The sequence below is a fragment of the Triturus cristatus genome, chromosome 10, assembly GCF_964204655.1.
Source record: "Triturus cristatus chromosome 10, aTriCri1.1, whole genome shotgun sequence".
Classification (NCBI taxonomy): domain Eukaryota; kingdom Metazoa; phylum Chordata; class Amphibia; order Caudata; family Salamandridae; genus Triturus; species Triturus cristatus.
Genome location: NC_140593.1, coordinates 1095508111 through 1095533837, shown reverse-complemented (window position 1 = coordinate 1095533837; position 25727 = coordinate 1095508111). Strand labels below are relative to the sequence as shown.

General features: G+C 44.8%; 1 protein-coding gene across 1 annotated transcript; it reads right to left on the bottom strand.

Moving 5' to 3' along the window:
* Nucleotides 1–360: 360 nt before the first annotated feature.
* On the bottom strand, nt 361–22083 carry COX19 (cytochrome c oxidase assembly factor COX19). The gene is made up of 3 exons (XM_085629300.1): nt 21906–22083; nt 20911–21026; nt 361–1197 (listed from the first exon to the last, which is right to left on the bottom strand). The coding sequence occupies exons 1-3, from the start codon at nt 21985–21987 to the stop codon at nt 1114–1116; spliced, it is 282 nt and encodes a 93-aa protein (XP_085485426.1). The 5' UTR covers nt 21988–22083; the 3' UTR covers nt 361–1113.
* Between the last annotated feature and the right edge of the window lie 3644 nt (nt 22084–25727).

Sequence of the window (25727 nt, the reverse complement as noted above, 5' to 3'; positions counted from 1 at the left end):
GAACTGGCATATGTGCACATGTGGCGCACACACATGCCCTAAGGGCATGTGTGTGCGCTACATGGCACTTAGGAAAATGCAATTTGTAGCTTTTTTATAAGGAATTGCAAATTACCACCAACTTGAAGTTGGTGGTAATTTGCGATTCCTTAATGCTAAGTCGCAATCTCAGTTTGCTTCTTGCATTGCATTTAAGGAATCACAAATTGTGATTCCTTAAATGCATTCGCAAAATAGGTAATCTCAAATTTTGCGATTACTTATTTTGCAATTGGGTTTGGGCTTGATGCACCCCAAAAGGCTAAATACCGGTCGCAAAGTAGCCGATTCTGCGAATATCACACACTATATCACTAATAACTTTGTATCTTGTTTTTTTAATGCTTTTTTCTTCACTGCAAAATTGAGCCTGAAAGAAATTCATATTTAGGACATTAATAAATCAGCAATAATTCACTTTTTTCATTAAAGGTGACCAGGTACTGATTCAGTATTATATTTTAGGGACATTGTCCATTCAAACTCTGAATATACATACAAAAATATATACAACAATCAGTTAGAAACTAAGGGCCTTATTAAGAACTTGTCGGACAGGGTACGCCATAAAAAAATGTGACAGATGTCCTGTCTGCCACATTATAAGCGCATTATAGTCACAGGCACTCTAAATATGCCAGATAGGACATCTATCATGTTTTGACAGAGGATCCTGTCTGTCAAACACTAAAAAAGGCACTAAGTACAGCAGCTGATTCTCAAAAAAACAATGTAGCTAGCTAAAAAATTCAGCTGATTAAATGGAGAGTGGAACACATTTTCTCAGAATGAACTTGCCGCAAGAGGAAATAACAAATTTGCAAACAAGAGTATTTTTGGATTCCTGGGCGAAAATGAAACATATTACTTTTGCCCGCGTTAGAAGTGCTGTGATGGTCTTGTGCTGAAACACCAGTCAGCTCTATACGGCCTTTTAACATCAAGTTCATCTCTTCATATGTTCTTCAAGGAATAACCAACAAATCAATCTTTCAGAACAAAGAGGAGACATAGATAGTACAATATGCACTAGGTCACAGTTTGACTCCACACGGAAGTGCTGCTGTTCAGTTTCTATGATGTCCTTTCCTTTGTTTCTTTTGGATCGTCCAGGAGGTCTTTAAATCCCAACTTTTCCAGTGGTTCCTTGGACATGAGCTGCCTAATTTAAGAAATAAAGTAAAAGAACATTAAAAACAATAACCTCAGGATTCTCGTTGCTGATGCTGAAAGGTTAAAGAACATTAGAAATATTAACCCCATGAATGTTGTGTCAGTGTTGAAAATCATCCAGTGTGCTCCTCAAAAGACAAGATAATACCTTATGTATGTGTTTTGCTGTTCGCCCAATGGGGGGGGAAGGGTATGCCCAGACGTGGGTCCCGTGCTCACTACGCCACTGGAGTCAAGCTATCCTGGCTGAAGAGGGGTGAAACCCCGAAACCGGTCCTAGGATGCTTGAATCCGGTCCAGGGAAGACATGGCTTGGCAGTTAGGGCTGGATTGTTCCCATGAGGCACAGGGTCAAGACTGATTTGCATATGGCCATGTCTGAACAAGGGTGGCGTGGTGAGCAAAATAACGATGGATTAAACCCAGATCTGTGACTGAGGGTGAATATTTTGCCAATGTGCAACATTCCGTCCATCATCTTGTGTGTTTTGCTGTTTGCCCAATGTGGGATGGGTATGCCCAGACGTGGGTTCCGTGCTCACTACGCCACTGGAGTTGACTTAGCAGCAAAATAACGATGGATTACACCCAGATCTGTGACTGAGGGTGAATATTTTGCCAATGTGCAACATTCCTATGAACACGTGCTATGTTACGTTTAGATTTGTTTTTAGGGCTACTAGAATTGGATCATAATGAAGGCAGAAGTACCTGTCACTACTGTGTGCACGTGTCCAACTTAAAATGTCTCCAAACCTCTGTTCTGCTCGATTTTCCCGGCCTTCTTGTGAGGAACAATGATGGAATGTGACTTCAGTCTCTTATCATTCAAGTCTAAGGGTTAGAGTAGTGAATGGAGCCTATTTACTAGGCACTTCGACATGATTCTGTGCTCTTCCCCATAGATCAGGGCTTGCACACATAGCCTAGGGGATAGATTCGTTAGTATTAGGGATAACCTGTCCTGTAGTGAGGGTATTTCATGGAGCCGTGCTGAATTCAGGCCTGGTAGGCCTCAAACGGGAGAGACTCCATCTTTCTTTCTGCTCCGGCAGCTTGGGATGCTTCTAGGTCAAATGTAATGTTTTAGCTATGAGGTGTTATTCGCTTGGAGAGAACCGGTTCAGGCCGGCCCTTATCGAAGGATTGTATTTTATTTCATGCCGAAGACACTACATCAGGCCGGCCGGCTGGGAACGTGTCCTTGGTACGGGGAGGTACAAGAATTTGGTGGGCGGCAGGTTACAGGCCGGAATTTTCCATGAGGAAACGCACCTCTATATTAGTGAAAGTCTGAGGCAGTTACATGTTCAGTCCGTAGGCGGCATCTAGCCGTTAGCAGTAAAGCTACTACTTATTCCAGGGAAGACAGACACCATCTTGAAGGCGGAGAAGAACCGAGAGACAGATACTCTCCTAGCAGAGTAGCCAGAGAGGAGAGAGGAGCCGAGAAGGAAGAGGTCCCAGTGACTCGGAGAAGGGTGAAGAGGACAGCGCATAGTGGTGCAGACATGTATCCGTGACTGCGGAGGTGTGACTTCCAGGCGAGCCGAGGCACAGACGAGAAGGGAACCTAGATGACCACTGAGTGCAGGCTACATACTACTAAGGTGATGTCGACCCTTTCTTATTAGAGTGTACAACTTAATCTTTCACTTTTCTTTGCAGGTTATGTGTTATATTGTAATGTTATGTGATTGCGTATGTAATGAGTAATAAAGTATCCAGTTTGTAGTGAACCAACATGTGCTGCGTGTTCTTGTATGAGAGGGTAGCCTATTCTTCTAGTCAGCTGCGGCTACATGAACAGATGTTAACCCTGATCAGGTAAGTGGTAACTGAATAAGGGAAAGAGGAGCCCCTCGAACCGGAGAACAGGCTATGCTCGAACTGGCAGTCCTTGTGTGATCTGATGAATAGTGAGACTGATTCCCTTTTTGTATGTTATGGTGATCATAGGATGAACTGTCGTATGAGACTGCCGTCTGGGTAGAGAGGTCTGGATTCGTATAGGATCGCGAGGCCGCCACTTGTGATACTGTCGTATGGGCAGAGAGGTCTGGATTCATATGGGATCGCGAGGCCGCCGATTGTGCTGAGACTGCCGTCTGGGTAGAGAGGTCTGGATTCGTATGGGATCGCGAGGCCGCCACTTGTGATACTGTCGTATGGGCAGAGAGGTCTGGATTCGTATGGGATCGCGAGGCCGCCGATTGTGCTGAGACTGCCGTCTGGGTAGAGAGGTCTGGATTCGTATGGGATCGCGAGGCCGCCACTTGTGATACTGTCGTATGGGCAGAGAGGTCTGGATTCGTATGGGATCGCGAGGCCGCCGATTGTGCTGAGACTGCCGTCTGGGTAGAGAGGTCTGGATTCGTATGGGATCGCGAGGCCGCCACTTGTGATACTGTCGTATGGGCAGAGAGGTCTGGATTCGTATGGGATCGCGAGGCCGCCGATTGTGCTGAGACTGCCGTCTGGGTAGAGAGGTCTGGATTCGTATGGGATCGCGAGGCCGCCACTTGTGATACTGTCGTATGGGCAGAGAGGTCTGGATTCGTATGGGATCGCGAGGCCGCCGATTGTGCTGAGACTGCCGTCTGGGTAGAGAGGTCTGGATTCGTATGGGATCGCGAGGCCGCCACTTGTGATACTGTCGTATGGGCAGAGAGGTCTGGATTCGTATGGGATCGCGAGGCCGCCGATTGTGCTGAGACTGCCGTCTGGGTAGAGAGGTCTGGATTCGTATGGGATCGCGAGGCCGCCGATTATAAGAGGTCCTGGTATGTATAGTAGGAATTCCCTGTCCTTAGGTGGTAAGATATATGTGGTTACCTATTGTAAATAGGCCCTAGGGGGGGGGGGGGGGGGGTAACGTTCTGGTTGGGTTAGTGAGGCTCTGATGAGCGGGTTCTATCTGATCCGAAAACCCAAGCAGAACATTTGGCGGCACGAACCGTTTACGAAACCTGTGTGCGTTGTGGTTGTATCGTGTTTGCTTTCGGCGCGTGCGTGGTTTCGTTTGTATATTATTTATATATAATTGTGTGTGTAGTTTTTTTTCTTTTTCTCTTTCTCTTCTTTCTTTCTTTTCTCTTTTTCTTTCTTTTCCGAGATGTTTTCTAGAAAGTCGAAATCTACTTTTAAGTTGCCCGTTGATATTCCCGGCTGGGATTCAACGCCTTATGAAGCCTTAGCCCGTGAATGGGCTGATTCTACTGGTTTGAGTGAGAATTGGAATTCTTTTTTGGAGCTGGCGGAGCCGGCTAATGTGATTACTTGTTTACAGAAGGCGCCGGTTTCTAAGGGTGATGAGCTTCCCGTTTTGGGGCGCAGAGGTTGGATTGTTCTGTCTGCGTACAGGATTCTGCATGAGAGGTTGTTGAAGTTACAAAAATTGCATAAGGATGTGGAAGCGAATTTTGTTGAGATTCAGAATGCTCATACTTTGTTGCGGTGTCAAAATAAATTGCTTGCTGACAAACTTGACACGTACCAAACTATTGCCGAGAGGGCGGCTGTGCGAATTGCTCGTTATAAAAACAAGAATCGGCGTGGTCGGGTTTCGACGCGAAAGGTGCGTCTGGTCGTGGCGAAAGCCGGACTGGATTGGAATCCTGATGAATGGGATGGTAATATCTGGAACTCGAGTGATTCTCCTTCCTCGGGTGAGGAGTCTGCCAAGCGCGAGTCCTCTCGCTCCGGCCGTGATTGTAAGTCTGCTTCTTGTGCCTCTGATGGTGCACCCCGTGATTGCGCTCGTCCTTCGAGTGGGGTCGATGCTTCTTACACTGATTGTTCCTCTACGTGTACTGGTCGAGCTCCTTGTGATGCTCTTCCCGCGGTCTCGGTGCATCCAGTTTTTCGGCGGAAGTTGTAGCAGGCTCCCGGTGCTCCGAATGGTATTGCTTTAGACTCTTTGGAGGATTTTACTCAACAAGAAATTAGTGATATTTTGCAGCGATTTCGGCAGCGACCTGGTGAGACCTTACTCACATGGATGGTGCGCCTTTATGAACTGGGCGCTGCTGGCATTATGTTGGATGCTGGCGATTGTTTGAAGTTTTGTTCCTTGAGTTCGAATTCTACTGTACAGGATCATTTTCGTAACTTTAATGTTGGTGGTCAAATTTCTTTGCTTCAATTGGCGACTGAGGGTTGTAATCAAAAATATCCTACTGAGTCTGACTGGCCTGTGAATGACAAACCGTGGTATACTTTGCGCGATGCTGCACAACGTCTCAAAGAGGAGGTGATGAAAACGGCAATTTTTCTGAATACTGCTGACAGGTTGCTTGATGGTTTGTTGACATCTTCTGTGCGGAATCGTATTATTCGTTCTTCCCCTGTTGCTTATAAGCAGGTCATGATGACTTTATTGATTAATCAGACTGGTAACATATTGTCTATGGTGCTGGAATCGGTACGCCAACTCGGTGAGTTGGGTGAGTGGTTTAAACCTGAACGGCAATCCCGGCCTGACACTCGTACTCCTGGTGACAATAAACTTACTAGACGTGATATGTTTTTTGGTCTTATGGCCGATGGTGTGCGGAAGGAGGACATTGACGGTGAGACTACTTCTCGTTTGTGGGAAATGTTTCGCAAACGTGGCTTGGATCGAAAGGAGGGTGCCCGGCGTGTTCGGACAACTGAGTGTGATCGTGGTTTTTCTGACGGTAGCGGTGATGACGACCGCCGTGGGCGCTCTGATCGTCCTGATGATCGACGTTATGTACGTGATTTGTCCCCCCGTAATGAGAGAGACAGGGAGAGAGAGGGGGAAAGAGAGAGGGGGAAAGAGAGAGGGGGAGAGATGATTATGTTAACAGCAGACGTAGAGATGATAGGGATCAATCCCCTGAGTTGAGAAGGAGAGAGGATCGACACAGATTGGCCGATCGAAACCCGCAGTACAATGCAGAGAACAGGAATCCATTTCGTAATGGAGATGGATATGAACAGGAGGTATCGATACCTGGGAAACGTGAGAGTCTTTATCCTGATTTATCCTGGTACACAGAACGCAGTAAAAATGACTAGGAAATAGGTCAAGCTCCAGTACACAGATGGGCTCACAGAGATAATAGACCCTATGTAGATATTGATATTTATTGGAGACATCGTAATGTCCAAAGGGCCCGAGCATTGGTAGATACAGGAGCGGAGGCCACTCTTATTCATGGAAAATCAAAGAAGTTTAAAGGTCAGCCTTTTACAATTACCGGATTAGGTGGAAAGGAAACTCCCGCAGTTCAAACTTTACTTGAAATGAGAATAGGTAGAATTCCTAGAAAAGAATACTCTGTATTAGTGGTACCACTCTTAGAATTCATAATTGGAATTGATATTTTGAAAGGAATGACTTTGCACTTAGATGATGGATGTTACCAATTTGGAACTAAACATTATATATCGTCCAGGCCTGTACGGGTTGGTCGTTTAAGAATGCCCCCCATAAAAGTTCCCCAGGCGACAAAAGTGGTTCGTCAGAAGCAGTATCGTATTCCAGGTGGTCATGAAGAGATTAGTACTACTATTCAGGAGTTGGTGGATGCAGGAGTTATAACACCAGTTACTTCTGCTTGGAATAATCCTGTTTGGCCTGTACGTAAGAGTGATAATTCTTGGCGCATGACTGTTGATTATCGAGAATTGAATAGACACACACCCTCTTTGACTGTTGCAGTACCGGATGTTATTACCCTAATTGAAAGAATACAAAAACATCCAGGTACATGGTATGCGTCCATTGATATTGCTAATGCTTTCTTTTCGATTCCGATTGCCCCTGAGTGTCAGGAACAATTCAGTTTTACGTGGAACGGGCGTCAGATGACGTTTAGAAGTCTTCCCCAGGGCTATGTGCATAGTCCTACGATATGTCACCGGCTGGTGGCAGAGCATTTGGCTGAAGTACCGGTTCATCCGCAAATTCAGATATGTCACTATATTGATGATATTTTGATCCAAGGCGAAACACAAGAGGAAGTTCAGACCCAATTGGACAGAGTCATTGAGTGCCTGCGTGAGAAAGGTTGGGAAATAAACCCGGATAAGTTACAAGGTCCGTCCCAGGCTGTGAAATTTTTGGGTATTAATTGGCATGAGGGGCACCGAGAAGTGATCCCTCAGGTTAAACAGAAAATTCTTGATTTTGCAGTTCCGAGGAATAGGAAAGAAGCCCAAAGCTTCATTGGTTTGTTTGGTTTTTGGCGCCAGCATATTCCTCATTTGAGTCAAATATTGGCCCCTTTGTACCAGGTCACTCGTAAAAAGAATGCATTTGAATGGGATAAACCACAGCAAGATGCGTTCAGTCTGGCAAAAGAAGCAATTCAGCATGCTCTGGATTTATGGCCTGTATGTGATGGTGATGTGGATTTGAATGTGTCTGTACAAGGCCTTTATGCGAATTGGAGTTTGTGGCAGAAACAAGGCAAGAGTAGAGTACCGTTAGGTTTCTGGACTAAAAAGTTACCTGATGCTGGTGAGCGTTATACACCTTTTGAGAAACAGTTACTTGCATGTTATTGGGCTCTGGTGGATACCGAGCTATTGACTTTGGGACATGATATAGTTTTGCGACCTGAAATTCCTATCATGCAGTGGGTTAGGAGTTTGCCGAAAACTCACCGAATTGGACACGCTCAAGAGGCGAGTGTGATTAAATGGAAATGGTATATACAAGACAGGACACGTGTGGGACAAAAAGGAGTTGCATCTTTGCATGAGCAGGTGGCACGGGCGCCATCAACTGAGACTGAGAGTGAATGTTCCGTACCTTTAGTACAGGAGTCTCCTGTTAAGTGGGGTAGACCTTTTGATGATTTGTCCGCAGAGGACAGAAACCATGTCTGGTTTACGGATGGTTCAGCAAGGTTCATAGGGACGAAACGGCATTGGAAGGCGGTGTCCTATAATCCGATCACACAAAAATTGCTGAGTACAACTGGTGAGGGTAAGAGCAGTCAATTTGCTGAACTCTATGCTGTTTATCAAGTTCTGAAACAAGAGTTACCTGGCACATGTCATATTTTCACCGATTCTTGGTCTACTGCCAATGGGCTGGCAGTTTGGTTACCGACTTTGCATTCCCATAGTTGGAGAATCCATTCGAAAGAACTGTGGGGAAAAGAATTATGGCAGGAGATTTGGGAAATGCTCCCACAGAGTACTGTTACAATCTTCCATGTGGATGCTCATACCCCGATAGACTCTCTTGACAAATTCTTTCATAACATTGCAGATGAGAAATCTAAAATTGCTGAGGCAGTGGTGGACAGGCAAGATTCTGATATTGCGGGATTGGCAAAATGGGCCCACCAGAAAGCAGGACACTTTGGAGAGAAAGCCACTAGCAGGTGGGCTGCTGATCGAGGAATTTATATTCCCCTAGATTTAATCAAAAATGTTATTCTACATTGTCCCATTTGTCAGCATATCAGGCAGCGCAAAGTGCCCCAAACTGTTAAAGGTCATTTACATCGCGGGAAATTGCCCGCTCAAATTTGGCAGATTGATTACATCGGTCCACTTCCTATGAGTAGGAATTGTCAATATGTTTGCACTATTGTTGATACATACAGTGGCCTGTTGGTGGCCCTTCCCTGTAAGCAAGCTACCCAATTGAATACTATTAAAACATTGGAATTGATTATGATGTATTATGGTGTGCCATTCCAAATTCAATCTGATAATGCATCCCATTTTCGTGGAAGATTGGTACAGGAATTCTGTGTGGAAAACAATATTGAATGGGTGTTTCATATACCATATTATCCACAGGCCTCGGGTCTTGTGGAGAGGTTGAATGGCCTGCTGAAAGATCAGTTACGTAAATTAACAGATGACAAGTATAAGAATTGGCGAGACTTTTTGCCTCAAGCGTTATTGATTTTGAATAACCGCCCTTTTCTAAATGCTGAATCCCCACTTATGCGTTTGTTTCCTCCGAATGTTGATGCTAAGCCCAATGAAATCAGAGAGACTGTGATGTACTGGGAAATTACTCCCGGAGCTTTGGCTCCATGTAGAGCGACCCCAGGGTCGGCAGGTTTAGACTTGCATGCCATGGATGACACCGTTATAAAAAGTAAGGATCGAGTCATCATTGAAACTGGTGTTGGTGTTCATATACCAACTGGAAATTTCGGATTAATCGCCCCTAGATCGGGGCTGGCTGTAAAAGGCATTCAGGTGCTTGGAGGAATCATTGATAGTGATTATCAGGGAGAGATTAAGGTGCTCCTGCTGAATAGCAGTGAGGTTGACTTACTGATACATCAAACTGACCGAGTGGCTCAATTGCTAATAATGCCTGTTTTCAGTGGTGAGATCACAAAAGGCACTGCCCCAACGTTGCTAACTGTACGAGGCCAGAAAGGTTTTGGCTCCACAGATAATCCTGGGGCCAGAGTTTGGGTGCAGTCGCCTAAGAATCCCCCTGAACAAGCAGAAGTCATTGCAACCGGTCAAGACAACACCATTTTAGTTATGAGACCAGGGAAAGATAGCTGGGAAGCAGTCCCGGCTGAAAAATGTTACTTACGAGAATGAATAATGCTTGTATTTGATTCTCTTTCAGATCATTCTTTGGACTGTTGCTGCAGGATGTGTCGGCGTTGGACTCCTTTTGGGCTGGTACGACGAGAGAGGAGGGATCCCATCAACCCGGGCTGAGTTGAGAACCCGAGTGTCGCGTTCCTTCGCTGCGTGGGATTCGTCGTCGAACTTTTGGACTACGTTAGCAAAACGGGTGACTAAAGCCCCTCATTTCTGCTTGACACCGATGAGATCGGTGACTGACATTCTAGCGACTTGTTTAGTTGCTGTTCCTGCTTCATTGGAGACTTTGACTCATATTTTTAATATATCGAATGCTCGCCCCAATGTTCTTCTGGGCGATTTTGCTACCCATGAGTATTGCCCCTTGTGTACTGTACTGTCAGACCCGATACCCCCCATCCAGTCCCAAATAGTTACCTATAATATCACACAGGGTGATTTGTGTTTTTTCCTTACTTGTGATCCTAGTGCGATTTCTGAATGTATGCGTTTAAGATTGAAAGGTGCCACTTCATTCACCGCTCATGAACGAACTTTGTGCCTTCGAAGGACACCGAAAACATGTACTTCTGTTCAGAATAACATGACTTGCAAGAGTTTGGTAGTTACCCCCAGTCATTATCGCACAATGTTACTACCTGCCGGATGGCTTTTCTCATGTGGTAATACTTCCTGGCCATATATTCCCGCAAATATTTCTGGAGGCCCTTGTGCCATTACTAGACTGAGCTTGTTAATGTTTTCATCACATCCGAATGCCAACTCTCGTGTGATTCGAGATACAGTGAGGTTACAGGAGGATTGTGACTCATCTTTGCATTTATATTCCAAGTCTGAATACCTTAGCCTGGCTATTTCAATTGTTGGTGTTCCTGCTTTGGCAGTTTATAATGCCAAATCTATTAGGAAAATGGCCTGCTGGATGGTAAAATCCATCAATCATACTTCTACAGTCCTGTCTGACATGCTATTAGACGCCCAGGGTGAACGTAGGGCTATCTTGCAAAATCGAGCGGCCATTGATTATCTTTTGCTTAAACATGGACACGATTGTTCTGATTTTGAGGGTCTTTGGTGTTTTAACTTGTCGGATCATACTAAATCCATTCAAGCTCACATTGATAAACTACATGACTTGACAGAAGAAGTTAGAAAACACATTGACCAGGGCTGGTTTGACTGGCTCTTTAATTGGTTACCTGATTTGCATATGTTACGTCAGATATTAGGAGGTATTCTGATTACTATCGGCATTTTGATTTCTATCTGTTGCTTTATTCAGTGTATTCCTTCACTACTTCAATTCTGCACACCTGGTACTAGACATAGATCAGTTAGTCTTGTTTCATATTATTCTTCCACAGATATTAGTTCTGTTTAATGAATGTATAATAGACTGAAGTCAAGGGTGAAATGTTCTGCTCGATTTTCCCGGCCTTCTTGTGAGGAACAATGATGGAATGTGACTTCAGTCTCTTATCATTCAAGTCTAAGGGTTAGAGTAGTGAATGGAGCCTATTTACTAGGCACTTCGACATGATTCTGTGCTCTTCCCCATAGATCAGGGCTTGCACACATAGCCTAGGGGATAGATTCGTTAGTATTAGGGATAACCTGTCCTGTAGTGAGGGTATTTCATGGAGCCGTGCTGAATTCAGGCCTGGTAGGCCTCAAACGGGAGAGACTCCATCTTTCTTTCTGCTCCGGCAGCTTGGGATGCTTCTAGGTCAAATGTAATGTTTTAGTTATGAGGTGTTATTCGCTTGGAGAGAACCGGTTCAGGCCGGCCCTTATCGAAGGATTGTATTTTTCTTCATGCCGAAGACACTACATCAGGCCGGCCGGCTGGGAACGTGTCCTTGGTACGGGGAGGTACAAGAATTTGGTGGGCGGCAGGTTACAGGCCGGAATTTTCCATGAGGAAACGCACCTCTATATTAGTGAAAGTCTGAGGCAGTTACATGTTCAGTCCGTAGGCGGCATCTAGCCGTTAGCAGTAAAGCTACTACTTATTCCAGGGAAGACAGACGCCATCTTGAAGGCGGAGAAGAACCGAGAGACAGATACTCTCCTAGCAGAGTAGCCAGAGAGGAGAGAGTAGCCGAGAAGGAAGAGGTCCCAGTGACTCGGAGAAGGGTGAAGAGAACAGCGCATAGTGGTGCAGACATGTATCCGTGACTGCGGAGGTGTGACTTCCAGGCGAGCCGAGGCACAGACGAGAAGGGAACCTAGATGACCACTGAGTGCAGGCTACATACTACTAAGGTGATGTCGACCCTTTCTTATTAGAGTGTACAACTTAATCTTTCACTTTTCTTTGCAGGTTATGTGTTATATTGTAATGTTATGTGATTGCGTATGTAATGAGTAATAAAGTATCCAGTTTGTAGTGAACCAACATGTGCTGCGTGTTCTTGTATGAGAGGGTAGCCTATTCTTCTAGTCAGCTGCGGCTACATGAACAGATGTTAACCCTGATCAGGTAAGTGGTAACTGAATAAGGGAAAGAGGAGCCCCTCGAACCGGAGAACAGGCTATGCTCGAACTGGCAGTCCTTGTGTGATCTGATGAATAGTGAGACTGATTCCCTTTTTGTATGTTATGGTGATCATAGGATGAACTGTCGTATGAGACTGCCGTCTGGGTAGAGAGGTCTGGATTCGTATAGGATCGCGAGGCCGCCACTTGTGATACTGTCGTATGGGCAGAGAGGTCTGGATTCGTATGGGATCGCGAGGCCGCCGATTGTGCTGAGACTGCCGTCTGGGTAGAGAGGTCTGGATTCGTATGGGATCACGAGGCCGCCACTTGTGATACTGTCGTATGGGCAGAGAGGTCTGGATTCGTATGGGATCGCGAGGCCGCCGATTGTGCTGAGACTGCCGTCTGGGTAGAGAGGTCTGGATTCGTATGGGATCGCGAGGCCGCCACTTGTGATACTGTCGTATGGGCAGAGAGGTCTGGATTCGTATGGGATCGCGAGGCCGCCGATTATGCTGAGACTGCCGTCTGGGTAGAGAGGTCTGGATTCGTATGGGATCGCGAGGCCGCCACTTGTGATACTGTCGTATGGGCAGAGAGGTCTGGATTCGTATGGGATCGCGAGGCCGCCGATTGTGCTGAGACTGCCGTCTGGGTAGAGAGGTCTGGATTCGTGTGGGATCGCGAGGCCGCCACTTGTGATACTGTCGTATGGGCAGAGAGGTCTGGATTCGTATGGGATCGCGAGGCCGCCGATTGTGCTGAGACTGCCGTCTGGGTAGAGAGGTCTGGATTCGTATGGGATCGCGAGGCCGCCGATTATAAGAGGTCCTGGTATGTATAGTAGGAATTCCCTGTCCTTAGGTGGTAAGATATATGTGGTTACCTATTGTAGATAGGCCCTAGGGAGAGGGAGGGGGTAACGTTCTGACTGGGTTAGTGAGGCTCTGATGAGCGGGTTCTATCTGATCCGAAAACCCAAGCAGAACAACCTCTCATCCTTTATTTCACATTGAACGGGGTGGGATGACACAGCAAATGCAATGGTAACAAGAAACATTTATGAGCAAACAATACGCTTAATTGTCACAAACAATATAAGGACTGGGCAAGTCGGCACCATAGGGAATTAGGTGATGCCTACTAGGAGCATCTGGTCCCAGAATATGTATGGGGGGTGAAAATCGGTGAAAGCAGTTGTGTCTCCCAACAGCATTTTAGAGTGGGTTTGATAGAATATGTGGCCCAACTGCATTCAATAAGTCGAGCCCACAGTAAGGATCGCAAACTATTTTTTAAGCCCAATCTGACACTCAAAGAGGAGCACGAATTTCACAGTATCCTGCAGTTTTAACTTCCGGTACCACTGTGGGAACTGGAATGAAGGTTCACATCTTCTCTTCTCGGAGAGTTAGGTGAACAATGTGTGTGGGTGAACAGTAAAATACAATGGGCACTGTTACCTAATACAGTGTCACATTAAAGGATTATAACCCAGTGCTGTTGGCTATACTGGTTGTTAAAGGCCCTGAATTGGGCCAATAATGATGGAGAGGGCCTTTCAGTACTGTTTTAGCCTGAGGTGAAAAGGCTATTGGAACCTTCTGACCTTTGGAGAGGAGAGTAGAATATTCTAAATTAAAAAGAGAGAAACAGAGAGGCAAACACTGGAATGTTAAAGGCGAGGGCTTATACTATACATTTGTGCCCCTGAGCGAGTTCATTGACTTCAATGTGGCTCACAACATTCCAATGTTCTAATTAACAATGCCTTTGGTTGGTCTTTAAAGTACAACAGCACATAGTCTGCATAGAGGGAAATCACGTGGCAATATTGTGCAATTTGCAGCCATTCTCAATCCCTTACACTGGTAGGTGGAATGCTAAAGGTTTCACGACCAGAGGAAAAAGTACAGGCAAGAGGGGGCAACTCTGCCTAGTGCCCCTCTCAATGGCCTATGTGGTTCGATATGCTCAGTCGATATATAACCTGGGATGTGATGTCTGAGTATAGCAATGTGATACAACTTAGCAACATGGGGCCCACTCCAGTCTTTTTCAGCACAGCATTTAAGTATGGCCACCCAATGATTTCTGCATGTCAAGTACTGCAACACTAGCATCAGGGAGGTCGGGCGTTCAGGACAGTAAGGGGAGCAGCTGTCTGATGTTTGGGGCGGTATTGAACTCTGGAAAGAATCGTCCCTAGTCTGAACGTACAAGGATTGTTGGCATCAAAAGATGTGTTAGAAATGACCATGGCAAGTATCTATAGTCTAAATTTAGAGGGGATAGTGGTTGGTATGAGGTCCTATCTATTTCATCTTTGCCCGGCTTTGGCAATACTATCACGCTCTCCCTACTGGTGTCCAGCAGAATGCTTATATTTACATGACTCTAATACCTTGGGGCACGGTTTAAAGGCAAGCCTGTTTTCTTTAACCTTTATTTAGAATGTTCAAAGATTATAGAGAGTGATATCAATTATACAGTGATGCTTTCATGGCATGTCAAAGACATTATAGACATGTAGTAATGTGGGCATATGAGCTGTGAAACAGAGGAGTTATTATGTCCAGGGCACATTTCAGTTAACATAACAGAGTTATCATAGAATGTATTGTGGTTGCAACATACCCACCCAGGTGTTCAAGTGGAGCATAGAATCATCACTTTTCAAACAATGGTCAACACTTTAATAGTCAGGGGTTCGATCAGCATCAAGATATGTCTACAGCAGTGCCCATGTGCCTTCAGGTCTCGATTTGGCAGCCATACGCAGGCTGAAATTGTAGGACGGGGTATAGCAGAATATTGTATTGTATTGTAATTGCATTTATATAGCGCTTACTACCCCTGACTAGGCATCAAAGCGCTTTTTCGATGAATAGCACGCTACTCCGGGACCCATAGAGGATTAGTGTAGAATTAGTATATTGAAACATGCAAGTACATTTTAAGTGGTGGATAGGTTAGTCAGTTATTTGGATTCAGATGGATAGAAGAGGGGGAAAAAAAGTTTGTATTTATATAGCGCTGGTTACCCCTGATGCACGCTACTCTGGAAACCCATAAAAGACTAGTGCTGAATTAGTATGGTGAAATATGAAATTAATTTAAGTGGTGGGTATTAGTCAGTTATTTGTATTGAGAATGGTAGCGGAGGGATAAAAAGGAAGAAAGGTTTGCATTCAAGTAGCACCTGTTACCCCTGATGGGTGTTGAAGCGCTTTTCTGGCAAGTAGGACGCTACTCCGGAACCCATAAAGGATTAGGTTTGAAAATTAGTATAGTGAATTATGAAGTCATTTGAGTGGTGGATATGTTATTCAGTTATTTGGATAGAGAAGGGTAGGTTGCAGAATAGAAGAGGGAAAGAGGTTTGTATTTATATAGCGCTTGCTACCCCTTGATGGGGTTTTGAAGCGCTTTATTGGCGAGTAGAACGCTACTCTGGAACCCATAAGGATTACTGCTGAATTAGTATGGTGAAACATGAAAGTAATTTGAGTGGTGGATATGTTAGTCAGTTATTTGGATTGAGAAGGGTTGGGGAGGGGTAGAAAAGGGAAAAAGATTTGCGTTTATATAGCACTGGTAACCCTGATGGGGTGTTGAAACACTTCATTGGCGAGTAGCACGCTACTTTGGAACCCATAAAGGATTAGTGGTGAATTAGTATAATAATAATATCAATTCTTTGGCTCAGTCTGCCACTGTTGGAAGGGGGCCTTCTCCTCCAGGTCACTGCCAACCGCCTTATTGCTAGGAGTAGCGCTAATGCTGTATATTTGCACATGGATACTAGAATATCTTTCATGTACCACAAGAGAGCCCCTGTGGGACAGGGCTTTCTGGTGATTCATCCTCCTGCCCAGTTCCAGAACTACATTCAGCCAGAAGTCATGCACACAAGGCAGCTCTACGGCAGGTGCAGAAACCCTGAGTTTACTTCATGACAGCGCCGAGTCAGTATCTTCCCTAACTGTGATACTCAAAGTACGGCCCAGGGGCCACATGCGGCCCTCGTGACTTTATGTGTCGCCCCTTTGTCAACAGCAGCACTGGGCTGCTGTTCATTCGAATCAGCACTAACATTAAAATACGTCATATATACGGGGAAGCATTTATTTAAATGCTAATTGCAGTTAAAGAAAGGAAGTAACTAGGATGCTGTGCACTGCTTAAGTTTAGGAACACATTGATTTATAAAGACATCTTTCAGCAAACGTGTAAAAATATGATAAAGTCTGTTCAAAATTCAAGAAGTAAAATAACTGTTTCTTAGTAAATCCGATTATATCAGTGCAATGAGAAGTATTATTTTAAAAATGATAGTTTCCAAATGTGAATTTAGAAACATTTATGCTTCTCTCTTCACCATGACAACACTGCCAATAGTGAACTAAGAGGAAAGTCAGTTTACTTGGGCAACATTAAGGTGGCTGGGTTTGCTTTTATATGCAAACAACAATATTGTTTATTAAATCGAACACAGGAGAAATTTTTGTTCAGCGGCGCACATCGTGAGGTCTTGTATTTTAGGGTCTTTTTATATGTGGTGATGAAGAAAAAGGAGGGAAAGTGAAATAAAACAATTGCCTATGATCACATAATTTGATCAAGTGGGGAAGCCAGGATTGATCCCAGGTTTTTGGATTCCACATTGTACAGTTCAATTCAGCCACTAGGTGAACATGCTTTGCTTCCTCTACACCCATCTTAACAACCCTCTGCCCACCACCCTGCAGGCATCAGTGCGGCCGCCCCGGTCACACAAGCGACCAAACATTTTGGCTACTCAGCAAATGCTTGTGAGTACCCATGCCTTAGACCAGGTCTGTACAAACGCTCAGAAGTATGATAAAAGTGCTGAATGAACTTGAATTAAATTAAAATGTGCTTGTCATGTGGGGAGACAGTTTTAATAGCGGAGCAACAGTATCTCTTAAATCACACATTATGTTCCTATTAAATTCAGTCTGCGACTGCATTTGCCCCTTCAAGAGAGCCATAGGTGCAGAGATCCACGACAGCACATCTAGGCAGGAAACTGCATGCAGTGGGCTAGTACTACATATCATATATGCTAGCAATTGTATGATTGCAGGTTCGGTCGAGAATTCTGGGAACGTCGCTTTGACAGCACTGCAAGTTCTAAGCAATATGTCAAGCGCTGTCTTGTTCGGGATGTGATCCCCGATATGGTCCAGATTACAGAATTCATTATTATGAACCAGGTTTCCCAATTTTGCTATTTGGTTTAAGGGCAAACCTTTTGTAGATTCCACCGGGAGTCCATCTGACCCTGGTGCTTTGTTCCTACCCATAGAGTGGATTGCTTCCCTTCTCTAGTCTGTTGTCATGGGTTGCTCTAATGTGTCAGCCCTCTCCCTTGGTAATGTTACAAGCCCTCTCAATGCAATAAAGTCATGCATCATTGTGGAATCAGGCATAGATGGTTGAGTGCACAATTCTTTATTCTGTAAATATCGTTTATCTCTGCTTTGGAGTTCACAATGTCATTCCCAGGGTTTCTCAGGGAACTATATTTGAGCCTCAGCTGCTCCGCCACAATCAGTGAGGCCAGCAGTGTGCCCGCATTGTCTCCTTCTGAGAAGATTTTTTTCGTATATGTCTTGAAGTCAAAACCGGACAACCTATCCAGAGTATGGTTGCCAGCTTTAAAACTTTTCGTCCACAGACCCGCCACTAAAACACAGGACTTGGTAAAGTTAACAGACAGGTCCAGCCTGTCCATGAATACCAAAAAAAAACTTCTATTAAAACCTGCAGGCCTTGGCCCGTACGGGCCATATGTACCGCATCGTCGGCATAAAGTAGTCCTGGCAAAGGTCTCCTACCAACTCTAGGGGAGTCCGACTGGTGTGCCAAAAGGGCAGCCTCAAGGCTGTTGCTATACACCGTAAATAAAAAAAGGAGCTAAAATAAAGCTGTGGTGCACTCCCTGTATACAACTAAAATGATTGGAAAGGTCTCCCTCATGGGAAAATCTCACTGCCGCCGTTGTGTGGGAATGAAGTGATATACGTAGGTGGACAATAAAGGGGTCCACTCCCAAAGAGGTTAATATGTCTCACAACTTGATCCGGTTTACCCGGTCAAAAGCGGACATAAGGTCCATGAAAGCTAAATACAGAGTGCCCGGTTGGGCCACTGTCTATTTAGATATCAGGAGATAGAGGTTGAGACATTGGTCCGTAGATGACAGACCTTACCGGAAGGCATATTGTACACCCGATAGAATCTGGTTATCTGTAGACGACAAAGGCAATCTGGATGACAGTACCCGACCCAAAACCTTAACTAAAGCATCTATGAGGGAGGTTGGACGATGAGATTACGGGTTATCCTGGTCTCCTTTTCTAAAAAATTGGTACTATAATAGCCGTGGACCAAGAGGGCAACGTCCCCCTCGAGGCCGCTGCATTTAAGACTTGGGTCAATCTAGGGGCCCAAACCTCGATGTTGTCCCGGAAGAGGTCTGGAGGTATACCGTCAGGGCCCAGGGCTTTATTTAATGTCAACAACTTGATGCTTGAATAAACCTCCTCCAGAGAAAAGCTAATGGGGGAGACCGCCACACTGGGAGGTATGTCTACGCATCGCTCGCCCTAGCAACCTACGTTCTAAACTTTTTCATAGTGAGACACCCACTGATCAGGCATATTTGTGATAGCACACAGTCAAGTTGACCGGTTCTGTGAAGCAAGGGCTATTAATGATTTTCCAAAATAAGGTTGAATCCCTCAATTCGCCCGCTTTAGTTTAGTTCTCTCAAGCCTGCTTTTCAAGTTGGAGTCTGCACTCTTTCAGAGTCTCTTTATAAAGGCGTTGGCACGAGAACAATATCTTTATCCCGTGGCACCTGTTTCAAAGCTACTTTTAACCTCCTTAAAGCCTGCAAACACTTGTGGTCAAACCATGAGGGGGAAACTGGGGCACACCCCGCTGCCTGTGTGGTTAGAAGGCCAGAAACTACCTGGGCGATGGAAGAGAACAAGCTTTAAATTTCCTCATTCGGTGTGTGAAGATCCAGACATACGCCTATCTCTTTCTGACACGAACAAAAAAGGCTATGGTTAAAGGGCTTTACATCTATGCTCGCCCAACGAAGACGCCAACCCTGATCAGTAGGGGTTAGGAGTGGTTAAAGCTTTTGGGGACCTATTGGAGGGTAGCCCAGCCCTGTCAGCACAAGTGTCAATGGATTGTGATCGCTAAAAGCATTGTGCTCTATGTTAAATGAGCAGGAGACCACTGCCAGGGGCGCTGTCACAAATATAAAATCTATGGTAGTTGCAGAAGCCCTTCCTTTTTGGTCGGGAGCAATTGGGAAATAGGCCCAGAGTTCCAGTGGTCTAAGGTGTGTACCAGGTTATGAATAAGTAAGAGGTTGTTTAACACCTTCCTTTTCGTGGTATGTTCCATGTGAAGGTCGTCTAAAAGCGGGCAGGGCTGGTCAATCGATTGATTCTTCAAAAAGGATGGGCACAAGTGAAAGTTAAAATCCCCCACAAAAATAGGGTTCATGTGCCCACGACCCGCCTCCTTTTGGGAGTCTAGGGCGCAAGTTAAGGCATTGAAATTGGAAGACCCTCCCTCCCCCCCTTAGCATTATAAAAATTGATTGTAAAAACTGTGAGTGCTCTCCCCATATGCAATTTTATACCCTGGAATACCTGAGAATCCCACTTTAGGATCTTTAAGTCTTTGCATAATTCTAGATCCACAAATATGATGAGGCCCCCACTAGCTCGTCCCATGATTGAGTCGGTCCCTGGGCAGAAGATAGACATATACCCGTACATAAAATAATTATTCTTAGTCTCCCAGATTTCCTGTAAGCATATGATTTTATATGACCTAACATACAGTAGCCATCTGTCATGGGTAAACTTGGGAGACAGACCTGCCACTTTCCAGGAAATAAGACTAAATTCTATAACAGGAATGTAACAGGAATGTGGTTGATGTTACCAGGAGGGGCTAATGGAGAAAGAAGGGCGTGAGGCCTCACCTGGGGCGTGTGGTTAATCACTGGAAACGCATAAGGGAGGGAAACTGATGAAATCTCATTTGGGCTCGATATTATTGGGGCACTAACTTCCTCTACACTCTGGCTCAAAGCGCCTTGTTGTTGGGGTGAATAGGCGTGTATCTCCTCAACCTCCTGAAGTCAATCCAACTCATTCAAATCCACAAGTGGGGCATAAAAATGTTAAAGTGGTAATGGCTGCCCTGTGCTTCCTTCATTAAGCCTGCCCCTTGTGAGAGGTCTCTCCCTCGAGTTACCCAAAAGAGGTCTATAGAATAAGCCCAGCGGGAGTGAATTAATGCATGAGGTTGGGGAAAATGATTTTGATGCTCCAACGATGATTTTCCGTGCTAACTCTAGGTATCGTACCAAGATAATGATGCAGTCTCCCTCAAGGATTTTCCTTGATGGGCCTGTCCACACCACCCTCCGCACCATTAGGATATCATTATGATCCCTAACGGAATACCTAGACTATGTATGTTATGTACTGCTGTCATTGAAAGCCAGCAGCATGAATACCGGCATCAGAATATTTTATTCATTGATACCATGTCACAGCAGTGAAAAAATAAAAGTTTGATGTCTACTTGCCTCTCCATTCTGCACTCCAAGTATTCCTTTGATTCATTTCTGCACGGTGTATTTTCAAAATGATTTGCTCTAAGGCACTTCATGAATCGCTCTTTGAAATCCTTGCATTCACCTGCAAAGGAAAGGTAATGTCTAAAATAAATAAACTCACAAAACATGTGGAGTTAAACGATGTTTCACATGTACACTTGTTTTATCCAGTTTTGAAACAAATGTTTTGTGGTTTGATTCACATTCACAAAAAATAATTCTCCTTTCTCTTTAAAACTAATGAAGAGCAACCGCGCTTCTATAGTTGTGGTTAGGAAAGTTAGTCCATTGGAAACGATGCATACATCACTATCCCATTACACTATTAAAAAACCGCATATTATAGGCGTTGGTCAGCTTTTTCGAAAGAGGCATAACGCCTCTCTTCAATCAGCCTAGATAATATCTATTTTATGAAATCGCTCATTTGCCGAGAAAATGTCAGATTGGGGTAAATACTGCCCATTCAAATAACTGCAACTCAAATAAATAAAATTTCACGTGGAACAAGAGAACATTGTAAAAGTCTGAAATCTGCTTGTGTTCACAAGTAACTTTTATATGCTATATATTCTGATAACGGTACTTAAGATGATTTAGTATCCGGTAAACATGACAAGTTTTGCTGCTTAACCCTTTGGCCGCTAGAGTTTTACCATCGTAAACCCACCTAATCGAAAAACGATTAGGTGTATTTTCTATGCCATTCCGTTCTGCAAAACCTTCCACTAAATCCAACCTGCGCACCTACCACCGTTTTTTCTTAGATTGGTAAAGACCTGAGCCTAGTGGGACATAAAAACTTTTAGTGGGGAATCACAATTTTCTACTCCACTTGCTCAATGGGGCTGTTAACAATACACACGCTATCGTTGTTTACAAGCCGGCCATGCTGACCTCATTGAGGTCGCTGCACGGGATAATATTCAACTGTCCACAACGAGCACACTCTCTAATTTACCGAAGTGATCTAATGGAAAGGAGCCTTTGTCCGGGGGACGAGGTTTAAATGTTTTGCTTCCGAAATTCATCGCAGTGGACATGATGACAAGAGAAAAGAAAACAGCGTCTGGTTATTTTCTGCTGATCTACAATGACAACTGAACGTTAACACAAGACTGAATATAGAAACCACTTCCTGATTATGGGTATATAAACGGCATCCTGATTCGTGTGCCTCGAAAGATTCTGATTGGTTAGGTAAAACTGTACATTTGATTGGCTGTGAAGGCTTTTCTAACGCACGTGTTTAGTGAGGATGCTTAGCGCGGTGCATAAAAGAAAAGGTGCGATGGCGTAACGTGTCTCTTTAATTGTAGGGTTGCCACACTTCTCAGAGAAAAATAGTGGCATATTACTCACTTTTTAAGATTTAGCAACAGGCTGGGCATAGTACTTGAATAGAACTTTATATAAAATCGGGTGCAGTTTTAACATGGACTTTCTATCTTCGTTTACTTTTACGTATTCGTCAATGTTCAGTAGCGCGGATCTAGAATACCTTTTAAAGTGTTTTTTATATTTACTATTGAAAGTATGTAGTGATAAGAGAAAAAATAAAAGCTTTAGGCGACTTTCACATACTTGCCACTCTATCAACAAAGCCACTGTGTGGAAAGGGCGTGGCCTTAGAGGGGCGGGGGCAGGTGCCGAGAGCTACTGAAAGGCGCTCTTGCCTTTAGCAATGCAACCACCACCTCCCAAAAACAAACAAGCATTGGTACAGCCAATAGGTCTCGCCTTTTGGACCTTTATAAGTGTTTAGACCAGTGCTTAATTTGAGCCAGTGGTTTCCGGTGCTCAGCCCAGTAGCACATTGCCAGCACCGGGGCTTATGACAGCCTGCCACATGGTGGCGCCGTCTGGTAAAATTAGGTATGTCCAGGGCACAAGTCCTAAAAAAAGAAGTGGGTGGACTCTCCAAGTTAGGTGGTGTCACAGGAAGTGACATCACAGCAGGAAGTGACATCATGGCAGGAAGTGACATTACAACAGGAAGTGACATCACAACAGGAAGTGACATCACAACAGGAAGTGACATTACATGTGAGGCAAATCTATCATTTGCACATATTGCAAGATTTAACAATTGAAGCTGTAAAATAAGTGGGGGGACGCCGTCCACCCGCGTGGTACCCCGATTTGTGCCCTGAAAAGCAGTAATCCATTCAGCTATCCACATAAAATAGAGATCTATGATCTGCACAGTATGTGCAGGCATACTAAGCATCTGTGCTACTTTATGGAGAGTCAGAATCAGCACTAGACAAAACTCCAATCTCTCTCTCTCTCTAGCAGGAGCATTAATCACAGGAGTAATCTTGACATTTTTGATGTTGCCTGAAATTGGGCGCACAAGGAAGTCTGCTGAAGATGTTTTTAAATCATACGTTATTGCTAAACACAGCACCCCCTCCCCCTCCGGGTCAGCGGCCCCTCCCCAGGTCAGCGCCCAGTGCAGCCACACCAGTTGTGCTGTCCTAAAGCCGGCCCTGCATGACTCACAACAACAAACATACCATAAACAATTCAGACCCTTTGACTTTTTCAACGATTATTAACTGTTTTGGAAGTATGAAAAAAGTGATTTTGTTGTGCATAATTAGAATTGAAAAAGTTTCAATTCAAATTATTATGAGATTGAAATCAACTTTACTAAGGTCTGCAGAACAGGTAGTGATCTTTTGAGAGTCTCTGACACCTCTTCCCTTCAAACCACTTTATTCTGAAGTGTCACACCCTGTTAGATATTTCATGCCCTTTTTTCTCTCCACATCTTTCTGAAAGCCTTCATTTGCATATCTTACATGTTCCCACTATTACTGGGAGCGCATATGCAAGTATTACTCTGAGCCCTCTGCCTGTAAGGGCTGGGTTGGATGTGCGTGCATGCATCCTGCACACATTGATAAAGCACTGACAGGCACTGTGAGAAACTCGCACTGCCATCCCCTACAACTTCAACATTCTCCATCGTGAGACATCATAAACACACCCACGACCTGAAATAGCTCCTACCTATTCATAGTAAACACCACAGCAGAGTCATACGCTGCCTGAAATAAACTACAGAAATAGAATATCTTGAAAAAAACGCAAATACTCGCCGGGTGTGCACGAGAAAGTAAACATGAAATGTAAACTGGGTTTGTATCCCTGACATAGAACCGTGGGTTATTTACTGTCATTGTTGCAAATCAAATATGCATTGGTTGGTAATACCAATACGTTAGAATGGGGATGTTGTATTTCCCAGCCCAACCAGACTCTCACGTGGCATGTTGTGTGTTTTTCAGGCATCTATTTAATGTGGTTCAAAGCTTGCAACCCTCCCTCTCCTCAAACCCGGTCTATGCATCTCTATAGGACGCGGCGCTGGAAGCCCTCATCCAGATGACACAGGCGCTCAGCAGTCAGCATCTTGTGTGTGCATTGCAGCCCAAACTCTGTGACACCTCGGAAACAGGAGCGTCTTCTGATGCCAGCGTGGGACATTTGTATACAAGGAGGGCACCTGCCAAGCGCCAACCTTCCCCTTCAGGCCAATCCCGTGACGACTGCTATGGCCAACAAAATCTTAGAAAGTTTGGGGCGGCCGTGCGGGCAAGTAATGTCGCCATCTTACAAAGTCCAGTTATTGAGCATGGGGGACGGCGTCCACCCTGTAAAATAAGTGGGGGGACGCCGTCCACCCGCGTGGTTCCCCGACTCGTGCCCTGGGTATGTCATGAGTACAACAGTCATTTATTAGTTCAGTTTACATTTGGAGTGACTAATACCTGCTTACCAAGCCATTCTTATAGCTTTTGGGGCCTTGAATAGTATGAATTGTCACACTTGTAATCGTGTGAGGGTTAGTAGCTGTGTTTGTACTGATTGTCATTGCCAGCGGTGGCAGGGGCAATGTGTGGTGCAAGCTGCAGTGGCCTGCCGACAAGAGCCCCGGCACTTATTCTTTTACAAATTACATTATCTTGGGATAAATACAGTAGGACGTTAATGATGTTACGTTATACGTGTGTGTATATATTTAAGCATATTTTACCTGTGTCTGATAGCAGTCGATTTAAAACGCCGTAAGTGATGTGCTAGGATAACTTGGTGTGTTATGACCAAAAGGTAATCTTTTCCCCAAAAATAAATATTTGCCTTGAGGATTACCTCGTCAAAGTCATCGAGACCGATCAACAAAAGCAACAGCGCAAACAGGGGGGCCACATGCACGTTGCTACCTTTGCAGACACAGAACACGCACATGCTGCTACTGTAACCAGAGTAGGTACACACTACTAGTGCTGCAGCCAGGGTGTGTGTGCACACAAAAAGGCAATACTCACACTAGCACTGCAGTTAGTGTGCACACACAGCACTGCAGGACACTACAAAACAGTACTGCACCCAGATTACGCAGGCACAGTGTTTGTATAGAACCCAGAGTAAACACACAATGGAACTGCAACCACAACCAACACCTCCCTGACTGCAGCCATGGTCACGTCTATTAGCACGGCAACCGTCCTCCTGATGACCAAAGACACCGCTAGCACTTAAGACAGGGCAAATGCAACACAATAACAGGCACATGTTGATAAAATACAGTGCACTCGAGCTGACGGTAACTTTTCAGGCTATAGATTTTATCACCAGTAGAGCCTGACCTATTATTCCAAAGCACAAAACTATGCGCAACCCCTACTCACTGGCAGCATTTGGTGCTGGGGAATGGAGGAGGAGTGGAGAGATGAGAGGCTGGGAGAGGAGAGCGAGATGAGGAGAAGCAACA

Bases quoted from the DNA above. Each gene is read 5' to 3' on its own strand.
- COX19 (XM_085629300.1), bottom strand. From the start codon at position 21,987: ATGTCCACTGCGATGAATTTCGGAAGCAAAACATTTAAACCTCGTCCC. The intron at 21,027-21,905 runs GTAAATTAGAGA...TTTCCTTTGCAG, and splicing joins CTTTCCATTAGATCACTTCG to GTGAATGCAAGGATTTCAAA. The intron at 1,198-20,910 runs GTAGACATCAAA...TAAATTAGGCAG, and splicing joins AGTGCAGAATGGAGAGGCAA to CTCATGTCCAAGGAACCACT.